This window comes from Haplochromis burtoni, unplaced genomic scaffold, assembly GCF_018398535.1.
Source record: "Haplochromis burtoni strain Fernald_Lab_line unplaced genomic scaffold, NCSU_Asbu1 Contig_174, whole genome shotgun sequence".
NCBI lineage: Eukaryota > Metazoa > Chordata > Actinopteri > Cichliformes > Cichlidae > Haplochromis > Haplochromis burtoni.
In genome coordinates, this window is record NW_024582535.1 from 1,024,652 (window position 1) to 1,041,174 (window position 16,523).

General features: G+C 39.3%; 1 protein-coding gene across 2 annotated transcripts in view; it reads left to right on the plus strand.

Moving 5' to 3' along the window:
* The window catches only part of rock2a (rho-associated, coiled-coil containing protein kinase 2a), a 43,113-nt gene that overhangs the window by 9,375 nt on the left and 17,215 nt on the right, over nt 1-16,523 (plus strand). For both annotated transcript variants that reach the window (XM_014337280.2, XM_014337281.2), the window contains exons 2-8: nt 10,885-10,966; nt 11,514-11,614; nt 12,708-12,845; nt 13,032-13,292; nt 14,534-14,678; nt 14,768-14,906; nt 15,362-15,453. In XM_014337280.2, the coding sequence (XP_014192766.1) occupies nt 10,885-10,966; nt 11,514-11,614; nt 12,708-12,845; nt 13,032-13,292; nt 14,534-14,678; nt 14,768-14,906; nt 15,362-15,453 (958 nt within the window). The remainder of the gene's footprint in view (nt 1-10,884; nt 10,967-11,513; nt 11,615-12,707; nt 12,846-13,031; nt 13,293-14,533; nt 14,679-14,767; nt 14,907-15,361; nt 15,454-16,523) is intronic.

Genomic DNA, 16,523 nt, shown 5'->3' on the forward strand with positions numbered 1-16,523 from the left:
GTGTGTGTGTGTGTGTGTGTGTGTGTGTGTGTGTGTGTGTGTGTGTGTGTGTGTGTGTGTGTTGTAATTTAAATTTGCCCCATATTGGGTGGTATGGTTGTGCAGTGGTTAGCACAGGCAACTTGCCTCATTTGAACCCTGCTTCCTTCTGCAGTCCAAACACATGTATGGTTTGGCTGTGGGTGTGTAGTAGATTAAGTACTTGAAATGTATAGAATAACACACTTTATGCACAGCTAGAATGTAACTTGTAGCCTAAAGAGGTTAGAAAAGGCTAGAAAAGCATTTTATAAATGTGAGAACATATGGAAATAGCCACCACGTTGTCACCGGTTAGCTTCTGAAGAGCATTTTTTTCACCGTTGCCATCCTGCTGTTTCCTGCTCAAACCAGATGTGCTGAATGAGTGGTGGCTTTGACTGTCGAAAGCTGTTAGCCAGAGAACATTTTACTCAGTATGACACAAAACATTTAATTTTTGCAACTGCAGGCATCACATCCTGCTGGCATTAAAAGGAATGCAGGTTAAGGAAACTTCTAGGTTAGCTTCACTTCTTAAACTAAGAAACTATGTCTGTCTTTTATACAGTCTGTGGCAATAGACTTAAAATAAAGGAATTTCTGAATTCTAAGGAAAGGGTTCGGTTTCCCTCTTGGATTGCTTAATTAGAGGAATTTTTTTTCAGAGACTTGAGGCCCAACAGTTTGCTGGAAAATGGTAGCCATTAACCAGGGCAGGCTTGATGTAATCCTTGGGTTAATTGTCAGTAAAAACAACATTTTAGTATGAATTGTGACAGGTTGCCGCAAAAATGAAGTGTGCTTTGCACCAATGCAGTCTTTGTGCTCAATGGATAGAACATGAGTTTAAATGTCAAACAGCAGAATGGCTGGCTGACAGAACATCATTATTATAAGATTTGAGATTAAGTTTTTATGTGCAAGCAGTCTTCCCTTGCCCCTTTTTTTCCTGGCACATTCCTCAGTGTACTTAATAATAAAGTGTGGGGAGGGCGCAGGAGCATGAGACAAAAATATGTCAAATTCAGGAGCAAGAAGTAATTGTTATTCCCAGTGGAGACATTAGCTGCGCTATTTGTGAACCCAGGATTCCTGCTGTTGTCTTTCTCGAAGAGTTTATGGGCTCTGCCTGGCAAGGTCCCCTCGCTCTGCCCGGCTGGCCAGCCCACCATTTATCCACACAACTATTTTTAAAACTGCTGGAATTCTATCAAAACATCAACTTTCTGCTCAATCCTTTTAAAGCTCAGAGCAGTGCTGCTTGTTTTCTGTTCCACATGCCTTGTGATGAGACGGTTATGAGGAGAGGAAGAGTGGTGGGGGGGAGTGGACTAAAAGTGGAGCAGAGGGAGGTTGTGACTTTTAATAGTTAGGGCTATTCCTTTTCTGCTTTTAGCTTCTTTCAGGTTAACATCATTGCATTCTTGACTGGTGGATCCACGTGGCTTTTTATAGGGTGATAAAGAATGGAAGCAGGCGAGGGGAGAACAACCGCTCTGTCAGCGGCAGGTTGGGTAAATAAAAAGGGAGAAGAATAGAATGTGCCGAAACGGCGCTCTTATAAAATGCCTGCCTCCTGCGACTTCAACCAGTCTCAGCTCTTTGTATTTTGCAGGAGTTGCTATGCGACGAGCCATAACCCACGGGCTGGATTACAGTATAGCAAAGATAAAGAGCCATCTAATAGATACATAGCAATTCATACTGATAAGCCTGACTGGGAAGATACTCCTATCAGCTCAAGGAGACTGTAAGGATGTTAATAACTCTACAAGGAAGTGTAGCCTACTATATATCAAAGTGTGCTAAAGAAACTGACTGGATAATCTGTAATTATTCACATTCATTATTACAGAAATAAACATTCCCTTTAATTTAAGCGAAGCCAACACTACATTAGTTATCCGAAAGGGCTATATATCCAGATATACAGAGGACCAAAACGTCCAAAATCATGAATGTAAAAAATAAATATCTATGATTTTAAATGCAGTAAATATTAAAAATAACTAAGTGACTGCAAGGCATCAGTCACATAGCCCTAGAGGCCAGTCAATAACCCCATTGGCTACTAGATGTTGCTAGGAGAAATTGCTGGCAAAGAGGGTGCTGCACCAAAAACCTCTTTGTGATTACAATTGTTAGCAACAATTGTAATCACAACAACAAAAAAGACGTAACATAAACCAAATGGAGACTGTTCACCTTTACAGTAAAAGTTATGCTTTATTTCTATAACCGGGGGCTACTGTGGCAATCTCCTAGTGACCAAAGGAGTTGCAAGGATGTTTTTGGTGCATCACCCTCTTTGTGACCTTTTTTCTCAAGCAACCACTTGCCAGTCAGTCAGGATATACACATTGTGTTTTCAGGTGACCCTCCTGTGTGTGACTGAACTGTCTTCAGGACCCTTATCGGAGCTTTAGCAAATGATATTGCAGAGACAGTAACCATTTGCCAAAAAGTTGGGGAACAAATTGCCTTTGTTATTGGTGGCTGGTAGGAGGTTGCTGACTGGTTTCTAGGCCTGTGTACTGGACTTAAAACACATTCCTGTTTTAAGGGGGGGAGACGACTAAATGAAGACCAGAAATGGCAGTTTATGTCACATTTTAAAGGAATGAGGAACGAGGAACGAGTATTGTCAGTATTTTGTGGTTTTAGTGACTGTCATTATTATTAAGGTTATATATTTACCTGTTTATTGTTTATTGTCTCAAATTCATTGAAGTTAAAACTATTGATGCAGCTTCGTTCCCCCAGAGACTTAACCACTTATTTAATATTCATGAAATGCTGCTTCCACAGACTTCCAGTGCATTTGCATTTACTTTTATTTTATTTTATTTTATTTTATTTATTTTTTATAGTAATGGAAGTTAATTGAAAGAGCTATTTGCAGTCATTTCCCTTGTGTAACTCCAATGCACTAAATGGCTTATTATGCATGACCTTTGAGGTTACTGCTAATCCTGCAGTGTAAGAATTACTATAAATGTGGTTCAGGAAAGCATTTTGAAGTGAACTGGTGCAATTAGCAAACAAAATAAAATAAACCAAATGCGTGTCTACCAACATAATATCACTCTCTCGCTGTGGAGCCTCTCATCATCACCATGGTAACATTTATTTGTACCTCCCCCACACTTGATTCATCTTATTTAAAGGAGGGATACAGAAAGGACAAGGATAAGAAAAATATATCACCATGAGGTCCAGCTTGTAAATGGGGAATGTTTGCTACGTGCCTGCAGCCAGTCCAAGCGTTACCAGTGTTTACTTTGCATTTCTCGTGGCAACTGTCAGCAAACAGCTTTTGTCAACTTTTTCATGTCCAAAGTTGGAAATCTGCAAAACTGAATTCCTTCTCCATTCGATCTTTTACGGTGTGCTGGCTTGGGTGTAGAGCTTTCTCTCTCCAGTCTTCTGTTTGAGCCGTTTCACTTTGACAATATGTGACAGGTTACTGGCAGTTAATTTCTGAACTTGTGAATGACACTTACATTCTGCTTACTTTGAAGATGTATTGTGCATGTTTGCTTTCATTGCATGGACAGGAAAGAGGATGCATCTCACGTACATTTGCTGCATGTGTGGCCTTTTCAGGCGTGTGTCCGTCTCTGGTGGAAAATGCTGAGCAGTGCTGCTTGTTTTATCATAGATAGCCGGCAGGACTGATTGTAAGTCACTTCACGGAGCCTGTCGTGGTTTTGTGGGCTGTTCTTTCGCCTTTGAAAATGACTTAAGCTATACACACAGTACCCTAAATGAATACACTTGATTTGTTAACAGACACTAACATATTCCAGCCTGCATGCTCAGGCAACTGCCGTTATCATAAAAGTATCGTATGCAAGAAAATTATGCTTTCTGACAGTTTTGTTGAAGAATTTAAATTTGTGACAAATCTATAATCGAACAATAGGCTCATCTCAAGTGAGGCTCTTGGGGTTTGACGCTGCAGACTAGTATTACTAATGTTTATCCGGTTAACAATGGTGTGAGCTTGTCGCATGTCTCCAGCAGTTTCAGATTCTGGTTAGAGTGGCCTGACAGAGAGACTCTATCGCCAGCTGCAGTCCAGAATACAGAGTCAGTCTGTACAGTGATCGAGAGAGACTGTGCAAAGCATCAACAGTGAAAGGTGAACAAGCTGGTAGGGAATATCTGCTATCTGCAATGGCAGCCATGACTTTTAAAATAAAATCAATGGGATTGTCTTCCTGTACATCAGCCACATATGGTGTCATATTTTGTTTTGTATTTAAAAATGGTAAAAGAATTCTACAAAGCCGAATTAAAATGGCCTCAGTGAACACTTACATCATGGGAATGAATCAGTGGCCGATGGTGCATTCCAGTTGAAGTTGGAAGTTGGAATTTCCGAGATGAAGTCGGAATTTTCAATTCGGAAAGTTGGAGCCGCTCCACCAACCCCAACTTAATGGGGGCTGTGCGGCTGTGAACACAAGCGGTAGTAAAAGTGCAAAATCCGTGCCACCACTGCACTGTGTTTGTGACTCTAAATAAATAAGCCATTTGCAAAGCATTGACTGGGTTCTATCTGTGAACGTTGTGTAGCTGTGCAATAAACAAGCACTATGCTGTTGTGTTGTTAATAATGCATCAGTGGCTCCACCTTGCTAAGGGGCAAAATAAATCCTGCTTCTTTTATTTTTGTTTGTTTGTTTGCTACATCATGTTACTATTTAAACACACTCATCTCGATGGTAATGTCACTCCGACATCCGACTTCCAAGACAAATGGAACACATCAAAAGTGCCAAGAAATTATGTTTGGTTACTCTGAAAGTGTTTTTTCAAACAAATCAGGAGTGTAATGCACAAAACTCACTCTCACACACACAATTTCGTGATCAAGACATGTACTCGGGCAGTGTCTGATTAACTTCTGATAAATATGTGTTATATTTAAAATACTTTTTGTTTCAAAATTTGTAGTCATCTTTTTTATTATACATACAATATGGACTAAATCAAATTTACAATGTGACACAAAGACGATTTATTATATGAAAATATGCTTGGTTGTTGGATTTTTGCTGTTGATTCATTGAGCTAATTTTGGACACTGCTACTATGCATCCATTATGTGTTTTTCATTGTCTCTCACCGCCGGACGAATATAGAGCTGCAGTAGCAGCAGTAACGGTGCCTCAGAGGAAATGACTTGCACACAGGGACTGGCTTCATGACACAGTGAAATTATCTGCCAGCCCTGGGGTGGGGTGGATCATTTCCTGTATTGCCATGCTCGCGCATGTGTGCATGTAGGTATATGTACACGCACATGCACGCACACAAACACGCACCCGACAAACCCTCTCCACCCCCACACATGTGTGTATTTTTTTCCCTTAAATAGTAGTTTTGTGAGAGGTCGGTCCTTTAATGGGGAAGTTGAGTTGATGAAACAGAGTGCTCCGCTCGCTCGACGTAAGCCGATTTCATCCGAGCGGAGAACGATGGAGAGAGGAGGACGGGCAGATAAGTCTGAGAGGCAGAGCAAAAAAGTGGAGAAGACTAGAAAGGAAGTGATGAAACTGATTGTATCACAACGCCTAACAGCGCAATAATGAAAGAAAAAGAAAAGAAAAAGGAAAGTGACAAGTATGCAGCGTATGCACTGCGTCGTGTTCTCATGTTCTCATTTGGCTCGGTCCAGTGTTACGAACTGCTCCTTATTGACCGTTGAGGAATGCATAGCTGACAAAAGTTGATAGATGACTTCCTTACTGTTACACGCTGTAACGATTAGAGGTTAGCAACAGTCCGTCCTTTGCTTATTTAATGGTTTCCCTGCATTGCCCTGGGTCATACTTGTGAAATGTCTGCGATACTGCAGTACAGTGCCCAGCTTTTCTTCCTGTCGGGGAAAAATAAGAATATAACAGGACAACACGCATCACAGAATTTTTTTTGTTTTGTTTTATTTGAGGTAATCAGATGTCACAAGAATAACTGAAATACATCTGTGAGTAATAATGTACTGGCCACTGTTTAGTTTGGGGTAAATACTCATCAGCTGCTTTGTTTGTTGCCTGCCACACATTTTTCAGGAATGTCCATGAATCAGACTGTGTGTGTCAGAGGAAGAACAAGAATGAGTGTGTCTAATGTTGGGTTTGTTTTATTCAGCTGTTCACACACTTTCTCAAATACCTGTAAGTGGTAGAGCTGCCACACAAGATAGGCGTGTAGTGCCAGCATGAGAAATTTGGTTGTATAGAAGCCTATTGGAGGGGGGACAAACCCATGCCCCCCTTACTTTATGACATTGGTAAATACTTTCCTAATGGCCTCAGTCACTGAATATACCTCTCTTTAAATTAGTCTCTCTAATTTTCTCGAAGCAACTACTCTGAGATTCTCGCAGCCTTTGTCCCAACCAGTATGAACAAGAGAATATGCGTATACGAACATGCAGTTAGGAGGAAAGGAACCACTTGAGAACAGAAGCATGCCACATCAGCTCTCAGATACGGTGGAAGCAAAGTTACTAGTGTTTGTGACAATGTATATACCAAAGTATATTGCAAAAACAACCAAAGAATTTCTCATTGCAAAACAATCTTCATTGACCAAGTCAGTCATCTGTTCTCAGCCAGGAGCACATGCTTTTCAGTTACTGAACATAAAACCGAAGGCAAAGATACCCATAAACGAACACCAACTGAAGATAGCCTGACTGAACATCCAAACACTTATGTCCATGGAGTCTAGACTTAAGGAAGTCATCGGCCGCTAAGGACTTTTATCCAACTATTGGAAACGGTCCCCATATTTAAAATTGTAGTCAATTTTTTAATCACAGCTGAGACTCTGTAAACAGGTATGAATTTATAATACTGTAGGTTGGGATGTGTCTTTGTGTGAATTTTCAAAAAGTTGTGAAGCACTTTGTATGCTATTTACATGCTGTATGTCTGTGAGGCGATTAGAGGATCATCAGGGGGTCCTTTTGTCCCTCTGTGGGGGGTTACTCCCACTAGGTTTATATCTGGGACTCTCCACCATTTGACCTTAGAACTGAAGAAGCTTCTCGGATGAGAGGTGAAACGTCTTCAAGCAACTTAAAGAAGTCCAGACGCTTTTCTTTGCAAGCTCCTTTGACTTTACATGCTGTAATAATAATAATAATAATAATAATAATAATTAATAATTACATGCCTATAAATACTATGAGGGTGTTCAGCACTATGAGTGTGGTAAATGCAGGTCTGAGCCTATGACTGTGTGGCGTGTATGTGGAGGTGACTTTTCTCTTTTCCAAGGGTTATAGAAACAGCGTGTTCATCATTTATCAGAAGAATATCAGAGAATCAAGAAGGCAGCTGCTGATGGAAAAATGAGTCACTGCTCCACAGTCTGTCTCTCTCGAGGAACACAGCTTTCAGTTAAAACAATTTTCGCTGTATGTAGTTGCTGTTTGTGTATCCAGTCAGTCAAGTTGAGCACTGTTGTGTTGAATGAAATGCTGAGGGGAAGTTGGCCCTTTTCATTCAGACTCGCTGGGTTGCATTGATGTGGAACTGTTTTCGTTCTGTGCAGTGGTGAGAAAATAGACAGAACATAAACTGTCCTTAGAAAGGCGGTCAGTGGTCTGTAATGTTGAATTTGGATTTGCTTTAAGTTAGCATGTTGCCTTTATTGGAATGGAAGATGCTTGAAAATTTTTTTTTATTTATTTATTTATTTTTAGAAGCTTTCCAAATAGGATGGATGCTCATTAGCTGCTTATTTAGGTCATGTGAGGTCCCTCTGAGGTCCCATCTCAGCCTAGCCTTTTGGTTTTGCTCCCTTAGGTTTAGTAAATGCTGTACAAATGATTTTCAGATTAATGTGCTGCTGGGAAACAAAACCATGGCTTTAAAGGGCTTACTGGACGGCCTGAAAGATACTAATATGGATCTCCTTAAAACCCTTTCCGAAGAACCTGGGAGTGATCTTTTAACACTTTTGAAGGCGAAGGAGTTCCTTTTCAGAAATTTAAAAAGTTGTTAATTAGTAGTCATCAGAGAACATGTGAACTATCCTGCAGTCAAGTTCAGTTATTATCTGTGCCGGATAAACAAACAAATAAAAAGCCCATTGACCAAGAAAATTGTTGTTTTTGGATATCCTTTAAGTCTTTGAAAGGTCAAAAATAATTCAGGAAATATGTGAAGTGGAACAAATACCCTCCTCTCTGAGAATTTCAAACAATAAAAACCAGAAAACATTGGGGAAATGGACATCCAACTTTGAGACTGTGGACTTTCACTTATTTTTATTATCTTATTTTTATTCATTTGTTTGTTGAACTCTGCTCACTATATTTACATATGCTTTTTTCTTTTTCTTTTTTTTATGGAACAAATCTCTGGAGTAATCTGCCCACAGATGTGACTCATAAGGTCTTTTTTTTTTTTTTTTTTTAAGTATAATGGACAATGGATGAAAGAACTGCTGACCTTTATGCTGTAATGTAATATATTCCTTTTAGTTTTTTCTACCTTTATTTTTATTTTTTTATTTTTTTTATATTACTCATTCTTATTTTGGTTGTTTTATGCTCCTATTGTTTAAATGTTTGTTATTTACACACAAACTCAGATGCATTGTAGCATCTCTCTGTCACAAATTTAGATTCAAAATCCAAAACAATCAAAAATACAGTTGGCTTTTGGCTTGCAGGGGAAAAAAACCATTTTTAAAGCGATTGCTGATGAATATTTTCTATTTACTATCAGTGTGGGTTACTTTTAATTTGATACATGTGTGCAAAAGCAGTTAGGCAATACTAACAATGTATCATTTCATAATGCACCCAAAACAGCATATTATTGCTAAGGAAGTAAAAATTTAAAGCACCAAATAAAGAAAACAAAAGATACTCCATACAGGTTTTTTGTTTGTTTGTTTAAATTGCTCAGGTCCAGATTCCCTCATGAATTTATGGTATCCCCTACATTAGATACATTTTTATTTTTTAATTTTGAAACTAGATTTCATATTTTTAATTTTGTTTTATGGTTCATCTTTCGGATTAATTCATTACCAGTGGCTGTGTCGTGATGATAAGGGGATAAAAATAAGCTGGTATTGACTGATTATGACACATTTCTTTTATAGTTCATACTTCCTTAAAATAAGTGCAGCCAAATGACTTATATCTCAGTGAGGAAAAAGAAAAAAAAAAACTGGTAAATGGCAAATTATGGAAATTTTGAATGCACTTTTTTTTTTGACACCTAATCTGTGAGTGCTCACACGTCACATCATCTGCATCATGTGTGAAAAATCAGTGCTGATGCAAACAACAGACTTCCTGGCAGCTCATGACTACTTGTCTCATTTCATGCAAAAACACAGTGACTTGCTGTGTGACGCAGCCTTTTACCATCCATGCGCCGTTTATGATGGCTTGATTTGTTTTGCAACAGCACTGTGACTAATGTTTCCATAGAGGTGACAAGTTTGAAAATGCTGTTGCTGAGGGGAGGAAGGACAGACAGCATGCCACCATATCCTGAATCCCATCCGGTTGTTCAGTCTGACGTCACTAGCCGTGTCTGGGCCTAAACTCCGCTGCAGGTCCATATATCAAACGATCACTATGGCATTACTGAGAGTTGAAAAACTGTCTAAAGTCTTTCATCTTTAATAAAATGATCAGCGTTCTGCTCTACCAGGTGTAACAGTTGAGTTTAACATCCAGGCATCCATGAAAACGGAATTTATGACATTTAAAGGAGTTAGAAGTTAGCTCGCTAGCTTCTATCTAAATACAATATAGCATGTCCTGACTGCGGGGTTTTGGAAACAAATTAAAACGTACAGCTCTGCTATCACTTCCAACATAAATGAAGACAGAAAACTAAACAGCAGTGACGTTTGTAGGGTTACTGAAGTTGGGCTAGCTGGTATATAATGATGTGCTACGTGACCGCTAGCGACACAGCTATGTTAGCATAATATAAACAAGCTAACTTTTTTCCCACTCGATAAAAGTTAACGTGAGTGTTCTCGGTGGTCAGGAACAAATGTAATCGCATGGCAGGATGCTGTAAAAGGACCAAACTTCAGCCAGAGAACAACTGAGATAATCCATCCACAATAGAGATTGACAGACCACGTGACTTTCGTGCATTGCATGCCGGGAACTCGTGGCAAAACAATCAAAGTACCGCATCAAATGCAAGCATTTGCAGCACCGCAAAACGTTCATTCTTCGGTTCCAATAAATTCTTGCTTTTTCTTTGCCCCCCAAAAAGGTATGTACAAAACGAAGGAGAACAATGCCGGTCCGTACAAAGACAGACTTGATGAAAAGCCAAAGAAAAGATACGAGGGTAAAAATCAAACCAGTGAGGTTAGTCATTCATATACTGCTGCATGGGCTGGGCTGTAGTTACATCCTAAGGTTTTAAAAACTGAGCTTAAATAAATGATTAGCGGTAATAAAAGCCGAGGGAGGTCAACAGGGATCACTGACTGTTTTAGGAGCTTTTTGAGATCAAATAGAAGAAAATACAAAACATTAAACATGTTAACAACACAAAAGCCATATTAAAAAAACACAGACTACTTTAGACCCGGAAGTAGGATTCGTCGCGTCATCACTGAACAACCGGATTGTTAATCCTCCAGATAATCATTTGACCCCCTCGAACTGCTTCAAAGCACATTAGTGCCTTTGCTGTACATTTGTTGATTTTGATTTATTTAACAGTGCAGTGTCATTGTGGTTTCATAACACCTTCCTGCAAAGCATTTCCACTGTGTTGTGGAGGGTTTTTTTTATATATCTCTTAGAGCTTATTATTAATGTTTTGGGGGTTTTTTTCTCTTTTTTTGCAGGACTCCATGAATGCGCTGGTCTTAGACTTGGGCTACCCTGCACTACGAAAGAACAAAAACATTGAGACCTTCTTAAACAGATGTGAGTAGCTTAATGAGAGATGATTATCTAGAAGGTGAACAGCTCAATTATTCAGAAAAGGCTGATTATCAAAACCAGTCAAATCATCACTTTATGTAAAAGGTTTGGTATAAAATACTGCCTCTTTGCTGTATTAATCAATAAATGCCTTCCTAATGAGTTTGTTCTTGATTGCTACTTTCAAAGGTTATTTAACATAAGATTATGTTCATTTTGTAAATTCTAGTAGTCATTAGAGTACTATTGTCTATGAAACTCGTTAGACAGAGAATAGTAAAACTGGATATACTTCACAGGGTCTATCATTTTATGGACCAGTCATCATCATGTGAATCGATGGGTGATAAAACCGTGGCTATATCTATCTTTATATATGTCTTCTGGGAAGTCTGAGCATCTCAGCTTAAATTGTTGGAACATTACCTGGATAAGTAGTAGAAAATGGATGGATAAATATATAGAGGATGTTCACTTAAATAATTGCGTTGTATTTACAACACTAATGCACGTTCATTTCCTCTGTCCTGTCAATAAACTTTTGCTTCAGATGAGAAAGTCATTGGCCAGATTCGAGATCTGCAGATGAAGTCTGAAGACTTTGACAGAGTTAAAGTGATTGGCCGAGGAGCATTTGGTGAAGTGCAACTGGTAAGTACTGATCATATGAACAGGTAACACTGTTTTTGTTTTTATAGTTGCTTTGTAAAAGCAACTATAAAAAAAACAAGTGGTATAGTCGTCCATCAAGGATCCATCATACCATCAAAACGATTCTAACTTTGGAGAAGTGCATGTCAAAAGTATCTACTACTTGTATTGCCACAGTCATGGTTAGCACTGTTACCTGATAGCATGAATGTTCATGGTTTGAATCTCCTGCATAGTTGAATAGTTCTGTGTGGAGTTTAAATGTTCTCCCTTAGCCTATTACCTCAAGTACCCTGGCTTCCTCCCACAGTCCAAAGAAGTACATGTTATGTTTATTTGTGATTCTACATTGGCTGTGGATGTGAGGCAGATACAAGTGCTCGAAGTGCATGAATGTGCGGTTAATTGTGACTTGTATTCTAAAAGACTTTGAGTGGTTAGTAAGATCAGAAAAGAGCTTTTTAAATGCCTGTTCACTTCCATAATCCTTTTCTCTGCATGACGAGGTTTGCTGTGCAAACTGACACCGTAAACCAGTCATCTACCTCAGCTGCTTATGCTGAAGGGAGAGTGGACGGTGAAAAGATGAACACTTAGAACCAACAACCAAAAACACAAATTATGTTCTGTAGTGGTGTCATATGAATACACGGAGAGGCAATGGGTTCCCTCTACAGCTTGAGCCTATATCAGCATAACCAAAGGATGTTTCAGGGTCACATGATGCAGCCCTACACATAAGCTTTATCAAAAAGGAAAGCTGAGTCTTTAAAGTAGAGGGCATGCCTGTATCCTGAACTCGCACATTGAGCCGGTTCCACAAGAGAAACCTGATACTTGAGGCCTCTGCCCCCATTTTACTTTTGAAAACTCTACAAACCACAACTAAGCATGCACTCTGGGAATAAAAAAAAAAAAAAAAAAAAAAAGAGTCTACATTAATTGTATTGTAATCTGAAAGTGGCACATGTACTCATGAATTATCTGTTGTGATTTTAATTTTATCTTTTCTTGTACATTTCATCAAACTTTTCTCATAGAGTAAGATTAGACTTTGTGGAGAATCTCTAAACTTTATCTTCCTGTTGTTCAGGTCAGACATAAAGCCTCACAGAAGGTCTACGCAATGAAGCTGCTCAGCAAATTTGAGATGATAAAACGCTCAGACTCAGCATTCTTCTGGGAAGAGAGAGATATCATGGCTTTTTCCAACAGTCCCTGGGTTGTGCAGGTACAGCATTTAAGTTGCTGATCAGCTTTTAAAAAGCTTTCGTGTGCATTAATTGGAATATTCACTGGGAACGTGTTGCCAGTTGGATTACTTTGGATCCTTTGTTTTACTTAGAACAAAGAAATACATTTTCTGCAAAATATGTGTTTTATATGTTAATTTATTAAACCTCAAAATTGTTTTTAGTTGTGCTCTGCCTTCCAAGATGACCACTACCTCTACATGGTGATGGAGTACATGCCAGGAGGCGACCTGGTTAACCTCACCAGCACCTATGATGTACCGGAGAAGTGGGCCAAGTTCTACACAGCGGAGGTGGTGATGGCCCTGGACGCCATTCACTCCATGGGCTTCATTCACCGCGATGTGAAGCCAGACAACATGCTGCTGGACAGACTCGGACACCTGAAGCTGGCTGACTTTGGCACTTGCATGAAAATGGACTCTGTGAGTAAAAGTGTAAAACCTGAGTCTCTGCTGCCAGCAGAGTTTCCTACCAGGTTACAAACACAACAAATGCCAAACTAGAAATGCTTCAGTTTAGACAAGTAACCTCTAGATATGGCCTGAGGCTTATTGCATATGATGGAAACAAGTAACGATTAAGTAGTGTAACTACAAGGGTACCTGGATGGGGCGTGCGTCAGACAGCACAAATGAAGCTCACTTTCTGCTCCATCATACTATCACCTGCCCTTTTCTTAAGTGGAGACATTACAGCAGCTTTGCTCAGAGAGCTGGCAGGTTAAAGTCCGCTGCGACTGCATTGAACATTTTTGTTCTCACATGTGGCTCCGTGGGTGAAGCCGTGAAAGGCCCAGGGCTGCATTTGGTGCAGCTTTTTAATGATTCTGAGATGCTTATAATGATGTAGTGAAGCCCAGTTAATAAATGTTTTTTTTTGTGCATAAACCAGTATATTAGAGCAGACTATTTTGGCAAAGATAAGAGTTGGATTTATTTTGTTTTGGTTTGGTTTGGTTTTTTAGGCCCATACTTTATTTCAAAGAGGAGCTGTTGATGACTTCTCTTTTTAATGTGGTGTTGCAGTGGTAGATTATCATCATTAAAATGCTTGAAAATACTGATGTCAGTGTATGAGATGGATAGATGCTGTGCTGACACTTGGAGTAGGATAATGAATAATAATAATACAGTTTATAATAAAAAGACAGTCAAAGTGCTATAGACGCATAGTTGAGGGCTTTGTATTGTGAGAGTGCAAAAGCGTTATATATAAAACACTAATAAAAAATCCAAAGAGAAGAAATAAAGCTAAACCTCAGACTTTGGATTGCTATAAATGTTTAGCTTCAGCAGTTTTCTTTTCTTCTTCTCTCTACTCTCTATGATGTCTGTGAAAACAATATTTTTATGTGATCATCTCAGGGACCCCCTGCTGTCCAAACTGTTTCTTTGGCTGAAGAAAGTTGGCTTAAAGAGAGAGGGGAAGGGGTTAAAATGGCTTGATTTAGCTACTCTAGTGTAGTCCAAGAATAAAAATATAACAAGTCCACTTTAATAACTAAGCTGTTACAGTGAGCTCTGCTTCTGCCTTCACCTGGAAGGGTTAGTTTTTAGTAGTCTCTTAAGTTTGGATCAACACTCTGCTTTAGCTTATGCCCATATAAATCAAACCATACCTGTAGGGTACTAAACATATAATGATCTCTGGATTTATGTTGCAGACCGGCATGGTGCACTGTGACACAGCTGTTGGGACTCCAGACTACATCTCGCCAGAAGTGCTAAAATCCCAGGGAGGAGATGGCTATTATGGGAGAGAATGCGACTGGTGGTCCGTAGGGGTCTTCATTTACGAGTTGCTCGTCGGTCGGTGAACATTTCATAAAATAATTTAACTCGTATGTGTTGATGTTTATGTCTCTCAATTTATTTCAGTGTTGCTTGCTCACTTTTAGGTGACACGCCGTTCTACGCAGACTCTTTGGTGGGAACATACAGTAAAATCATGGACCACAAGAACTCCCTCAATTTTCCAGATGATGTGGAGATCTCCAACAATGCCAAGAATATCATCTGTGCCTTCCTGACTGACAGGTATGATCTTACAAGAAGAAGATGTCAGGGGGTTTGACAGTTTGGAAGATGCACCTGTGTATTTTCTTGCAGAGAGTAACAGGGGGAACCTCAATAGCACTCTTATGTTATCTCTCAAACTCTTCCTCTTATACACAACTGTCCATCTCCATCAGTCTGTCAACCCACAAACCACTTTGTCTTACATGGGGATGTTTTTTATATATATATATATCTAAGCTGTAGTTTCTTCACGCTGGTCCCAGACGTAAGCACAAGGTTTCTTTTTTTGTGTGGCAATACTTAGAGATTACATAATATGTTGATAGAACAGCACACTTATGCTTATCTGTGTGTTTGTCTCTTAATATTTAAGGTTATAAAGGTTTGTATGACTTAGTTGATTTATTCCCAGTCACCTCTAATTAAGGACAAAGGTCCAATTCAATCAACTCATTGTCTGCTTTTGTTTTGAGGGAGGTGCGATTAGGCAGAAACGGCGTGGAGGAAATCAAGCGACATCCTTTCTTCAAAAATGACCAGTGGACCTTTGACACCATCAGAGACAGTTAGTATACAACCTTTGTTCTGCTACCTATGATCATTCATTATGATACATGTTTTGGTTTTTTCTCAATATGAAATGTATTTCGTTTAGCACCATGTGTTTGGTGGTTGGGTAAGTGCATGCGCAGATCACATGGGTATTTTTATTTGCAAAGTACTTGTACAGAGCAGAACTAGACCTCCACCTCCTGCAGGTTCTGGCTTGCTGCAGATGTCCAGAGCAGGAGGACTGCTGTCACCAGCAGCAAGTCCAAGACTGTTGAGTTTGAGTCTGTCTGCAAGAAAAAGCAGCTTGATTGCATCAAAGGCTGCCATGACAATGAACTGCCCAGCGTGCCGGCCGTTGGGAAGTGAGAGGCTAGATGGTTAACAGCGACTGAACTTCTAAAATAAGAGCAAGTGGATTTTCCACTACTAAATTGAAGAACAGTAGAAATGAACGTAGAATATACTGTAGATGAGTGCTCAGCTTCCAGCAAAGCCCATTGTGCACTTTCCAAAACAATTTCAAAAACCATTACATTTAAATTCTGCACAATGCTTTATTTTGTTCTCCTACATCTAAAATCAAATTTCACCTTTCCTTCCACTTTACTCTGTGTGCAGAGTAACACCTCTGAGTTGTTTATCTTGTGGATATCCCTTTTGGGCACAGCAGATTTTGTCTTTCTTTGGCCATACCTGCCAGAAATGCACCAAGCATACAAAATTATCATTCCTAAGTGTAATTCAGGAGAAAGTCAGAATTTGTGACCAAATATAGAACGCAGCTCCTGCAGATGAGTAATTTTTTTTGTTGTTGTTGTTGTTGTCCTGTCAGATGTCTTAAATTTTATCAGATGTACTCCAATTTTTTTCTGGCATGCTCTACTTCAGAAGCCAAAAACGGTCACACCCTCAACTCAGTTTTTATCAATCAAACAACATTAAAAAATATCAAAATTAGATTTAAATGAAATATAATTCAGCATAACAGCACCTGCAAACCTTTTCTTTAATCTTGATCGTCTTTAATCTAAAACTTTAGCAGGAATTCCTTCAGAACAGCAGCTGGATCAGAGAGCACATTAA